The sequence below is a fragment of the Gavialis gangeticus genome, unplaced genomic scaffold (genome assembly GCF_001723915.1).
Source record: "Gavialis gangeticus isolate Ggan-Ray unplaced genomic scaffold, GavGan_comp1, whole genome shotgun sequence".
NCBI classification, from domain to species: Eukaryota; Metazoa; Chordata; order Crocodylia; family Gavialidae; genus Gavialis; species Gavialis gangeticus.
The window spans coordinates 5,389,355-5,394,196 of record NW_017729020.1 but is presented as its reverse complement, the minus strand read 5'-3'; the positions used below and the strand labels follow the sequence as shown (position 1 = coordinate 5,394,196).

The 4,842-nt window shown below is 51.4% G+C and overlaps 1 protein-coding gene across 5 annotated transcripts in view; it reads left to right on the top strand.

Moving 5' to 3' along the window:
• The window catches only part of KANSL3 (KAT8 regulatory NSL complex subunit 3), a 32,910-nt gene that overhangs the window by 10,926 nt on the left and 17,142 nt on the right, over positions 1-4,842 (top strand). For all 5 annotated transcript variants that reach the window (XM_019514388.1, XM_019514389.1, XM_019514386.1 and 2 more), the window contains exons 8-11: positions 1,299-1,400; positions 1,539-1,610; positions 2,415-2,489; positions 3,478-3,635. In XM_019514388.1, the coding sequence (XP_019369933.1) occupies positions 1,299-1,400; positions 1,539-1,610; positions 2,415-2,489; positions 3,478-3,635 (407 nt within the window). The remainder of the gene's footprint in view (positions 1-1,298; positions 1,401-1,538; positions 1,611-2,414; positions 2,490-3,477; positions 3,636-4,842) is intronic.

Genomic DNA, 4,842 nt, shown 5'->3' with positions numbered 1-4,842 from the left:
GTGGGGGGGGGGGGGGGGGGGGCTGATATTTTGGGGGTGAAAGATGCATGTTGTAGGCAAGAGAATATGGTAGAAAATAAGGTAGTAGAATTAGAAAAGGTCCAGAGAGGGGCAACCTGAATCAGAAGGGTCCTGGACCCGTTGCCAGACCAGGAAAGACTAACAAGGCCGGAACTCTTCAGCTTGGAAAGGGAGACAGCTTAGGGGGGATGTAATAGAGGACTACAACTTCCTGAAGGGCATGGACCAAGTGAACAAGGAACTCATTTAGTCCCAGGGCACTAGAATGAGGGGACATCTGCTGAAATTAATAGGTGACAGGTTTAAAGTGAACAAGAGAAAAGACTTTTATGTAACACGTCATTAACAAGTGGAATTCATGGCCACAGAAGTGGTGAAGGCAGAGAGCAGAGCCAGGTTCAACGAAGGACTGGAGAAATTCATGACATAAGAATTGCCATCTACTTGGTCAGACCGTAGGGCCATTCTACCGAGGCTCCTGTGTCACACAGCAGCAGAGGGCAGGTGCTGAAAGGGAGAGTGACCTGGGATTTTCCCCTGTTCCTTTCTCACTTGCAGCCTCCAGCATTTGGGGTCTAGCAAGTTCCGATTCAGAGGCCATATCATTAACTCCTAAGCTTAATAGCTCCTGATGCCCCTTTCCTCCAAGAATGTGTTCAGTCCCTTTGTGAATCTGGCTAAACTCTCTACTTCTATCACATCTGGTAGCAACAAGTCCCACCCTTGAATGCTGTGCTGTGTGAAAAAGAACTGCTTTGTGATAGTTTTAAACTTAATGACCTACTAGTTTTATGTTGTGATCCCTAGTTCTTATATGGTAAGAGATATTAAATAGTAAATCCCTGTTGACATTTTTATTTGCCATTTAGTATTTTGTAGACCTTGATGCTGCCCCCTCAAAGGGTAATGAATGGGGATAGATCACTTAAGTGATCTCAGGTTTGATGCTATCTCTGTATAACATCCATTTCTGCTGCTGTTGGCCTGGATACACTATTGGCCTGACCCAGTCTGGTCCTGCTGATGTTCTTATGTGGGGTGTGACCAGGCCAGAAGAAAGGGAGAGCTGGCATTTGGGCACCCTGGGCCACACCAGAGCTGAAGAGGAAAAGCCAATGGCTGGTTGGAGGAGACCCTCCATCTCCATTCCCTGAGGAGCGAAATGGGAGGAAATCCTGGCACCACTGTGTTGTGTGTGTCAGGCCTTGCCTGCACCCATTGCTGGCTCCATGGGAGAGCAAGTGCTCTTGGTCTTCACCCTCCTGCTTGTCTTGCAGGTGATCCCAATAGCCACCCATCTCCTGAACAATGGCAGTGGGGTGGGAGTGCTGCAGTGTCTGGAGCACATGATTGGTGCAGTGAGAGGCAAGGTGGTGGAGGTAAGAGCAATGGCTTCAACTGGGCTTTGAATCCAGGACTGTTGGCCCCAGCCAGACCTGCGTCCTGGGCTGCTGGCACATGCAGTCTTATGGTCTGCCCTTCTCTTGCCACCCTGTGCCCTTATTTCTCTTTTCCAGATCCACAGTCACTTCTCCCACAAGCCGGTCATCCTCATTGGGTGGAATACAGGAGCATTGGTAGCCTGTCATGTGAGTACCCTTTTGCCTGGCATCCTAGTGGAAACCACTGCTCTGTACCTCCTCATCAGCCACCGAGCATGGCTCAGTCTCCTAAGTGTCTCAGGCTGGCATGAGTGTGAGTGTGGCATGGCCACCCTAAGATGGACCCAAGCCACTTGCAATAGTGTGAGGAGGCTTGACATTTCCTTCACTGATGTGCTCCAAGACTAAAGATGTCCTTGTGGCTGAGAACCTCCGTTGGCCTACCTGAGTGTTTGCCTGAGGAGACTTCAGAGCCGCAAGCTTCCTGTGGCATATTTTCTATGCCTCCAGCCTTCCTCATCCCAGCCCTGGGCAGTTGGGGCTGACACACCAACCCATGCAGCGAAATGTGAGGGGAACCCAGAATAGAGAAGGTGAAGATGGAGCTGCTTTAGGGAGGAGACGGTTGGGCGCCATGGGTGTCCTGTGAGCCTGTGCTGCTGAGAGGGCCAGGACATGGACAAGGCGAAGTGGCTCAGTGCTAGAAGAATTGTCTCTGCTTGCCTTTTCTGTGCCTGTTTATGCCAAGTTATTTCTATTCTGTTGGTGGCACTTCTCTGGTTTCATGACTATACAACCACCAGTCTGTGCTGGAGGGTGCTGGCTGGCTGTCAGTATGCCCAGGGTCCATGGGGCTTTTCCTCTGACCCTCTGTCTTCCTGGTCTCAGGAAACTGAGCAAGTTGAGTTCTTCCCCATGGATTTGCTAGAAGTCATCACCAGAGAAGCTATCCCTATGGTGTGACAGGAACCCAGGCTCACACTTATACATCTGTCCTGCTTCTTTCTTCAGGTCTCGGTGCTAGAGTACGTCACTGCCATCGTGTGCCTTGGATTCCCACTTCTGACAGTGGAAGGGCCCAGAGGGGTAAGGGCAACATGGCAGTCACAGTGGGAAAGGCCCTGGGGCTGGGATTCTGTAGCCAGTGAACCACTGCTGCTCTCCTTGGACGTGCCTGGGTCATGTTAACTTGCAGAGAAAGTGGCAGAGCTCTGAAGTTTGATTCTTCCCCTCCTGGTGGGCTGAGAAGCTCTATTTATGTTGGCACCTCCTGGCATTCAGTGTGGTGGGGCCGCAACAGCTCTGGAGCCAGCAGTGTGGAGACTGTGAGGCAACAGTGCTTCCCTACACAGTTGCCTGATCTGCAACTTCATTAGCAGATCTGTCCTATATCAAGGCAGGGCGTGGAGATTGTGCCTTTGAATCTCACAGTTGTAGAACCGTGGGGTTGGATGGAACCTCTGGGGTCATCTGCTCCAACCCCCAGGCTTTGGGGAACAAGTCTGGTTTTGCGTCATCTGTTCCCTACAGATTATAGGCAGCCAGTTCCAAATCTGTGCTTGGGGACATATGTTGTAGGCGGGAGAATCCCCAGCACCTAGAGTCACAGTGCCATGTGCTGTTGGACGCTACCCAACTTTGCATCGCCTTTGATGCCAAGGCTTCTGGGGGGAAGGGCAGTGAGACAGACCATCTTGATCACGGGCTAGGGTCTCCACTGGCCTAAGTTACATACTTCAGAGGAGCTGCACGTGTTTCCCCCTGCTACTTTTTGGCTCTGTCATACAGGACAGGGCTCTCTAATTCGTTTAAGTCATTGGGTCAGGTCTGGACCCACAAGTTGGATGACTCACATCTGGCGTTGTTAATCCCTTCATATCGACCTTACAGCTACCCAAAGGCATCCCCCATGGGGATCTTAACCCCAAAATTTGATGGCTAGGTGACTGGCAGCCATGGAGTTAACACTGCCACTGCTAATCGTATTTCCTCACCCCACCAAGGTCCCAAGCCTTCCTGCCCCTGTGCCCAGTGACCATTCATTCTCTTCTGTCAATTCTTCTTTCTCCTTTAGGACGTGGATGACCCCCTCTTGGACATGAAGACACCTGTGCTTTTTGTCATTGGCCAAAACTCACTGCAGTGCAATGTTGAGGCCATGGAGGATTTCCGGGAGAAGATCCGTGCTGAGAACAGCATGGTGGTGGTGGGCGGGGCTGATGACAACCTCCGGTAGGTGCTCTGAGGCAGCCACAGGCTGCTAGGGACCCCAGTGGTGCAGAGGAACAGCAGGGTAGGCTTTTGTGGTTTACAAGGGGGGTTGCAGGACTCCATTCAGAGGCGATGGGGCTGGAAGATGAAGAGGATACAAAGGCTCTTGGCTCTGAGTCAGCAGTGTTCAGCCATGGGTGCCATGAAGTCCTTTCAAGGATGCCTGCAACATGAGCACTGTTCAGGCTGCAGACACTTGCACCTGATTCATAAGAGAAACCCAAAGATTTCCGATGGGAATCTAACGTGTCCAGCCCTTCTGCCCTGCTGGGGCTTGCTAAGGTCTTTGCCCTAGAAGAATTGTTCTAGGATTTTTTGGTTGTCAAAAATAAAAAGATAAAAGTGAAGAGCTGGCATTTTCCTAGGAAGGCTTGGAGTCTTCACTAGGGGACATTTGAGTTTAAAAAGGTTGGGAACCACAGCTGTAGGTACTGAGCTTAAATTAGGCCCAAATTAGGGGGGAGAAGCCAGAAGAACTCCCTGGATTTGGATGGATGAGATGTTGGGACGTTCCTTCTGAGCATGTGTTCATGGTGGCCACAAGTTGGTAACTGGTTGCTTGTTTCAGGAGAGGTCCCAGCTAGAACAGGCAGCACTGGGCAGGCTCCCTTTCCAGGTGGGAGGCAGAGGCCCACAGGCTGGGGTGAACTGCTGCTCCTGCTGTGGCAGAGAGCCTGTTGGCCTGATGCCATGGGCCTTGGGTTGTCTAGAGCAATGGGTTTTAGACAGGGGTATGTGTCCGTGGGGGATCCCCATTTGCCAGTGGGTATGCAAAGAACCAATGGCAGTGAAGTCTCACTGCAGCTTGACCAATCAAAATTTGGAGCTGGAGCTTCTGATTGACATTGGCATTGATGTCCTTCCTGATGTGTAGAGACATGGGAGAAGAATACAATCCAAAGTAGTTAGCATATAAAGGCATATGTGTCCAAAACCAACTGAAAACCATTGCCCTAGTGCAGGGGTAGGTAACTCCTGGCATGCATGCTAGAGTGTGGCATGCAAAGGCATTTTGCTTGGTATGCCTGCCTTGGGGTGGATGGTGGGGAGCCATGCGGGGCCCAATCCTTGCTGTGGCAATGCAACCCTGGTCCCTTCCCTGCCATCTGCCTTGAGGCACATATGCACCCGCCACTTGCAGGGAGCTGGGCTGCCAGTCTGCGGACTT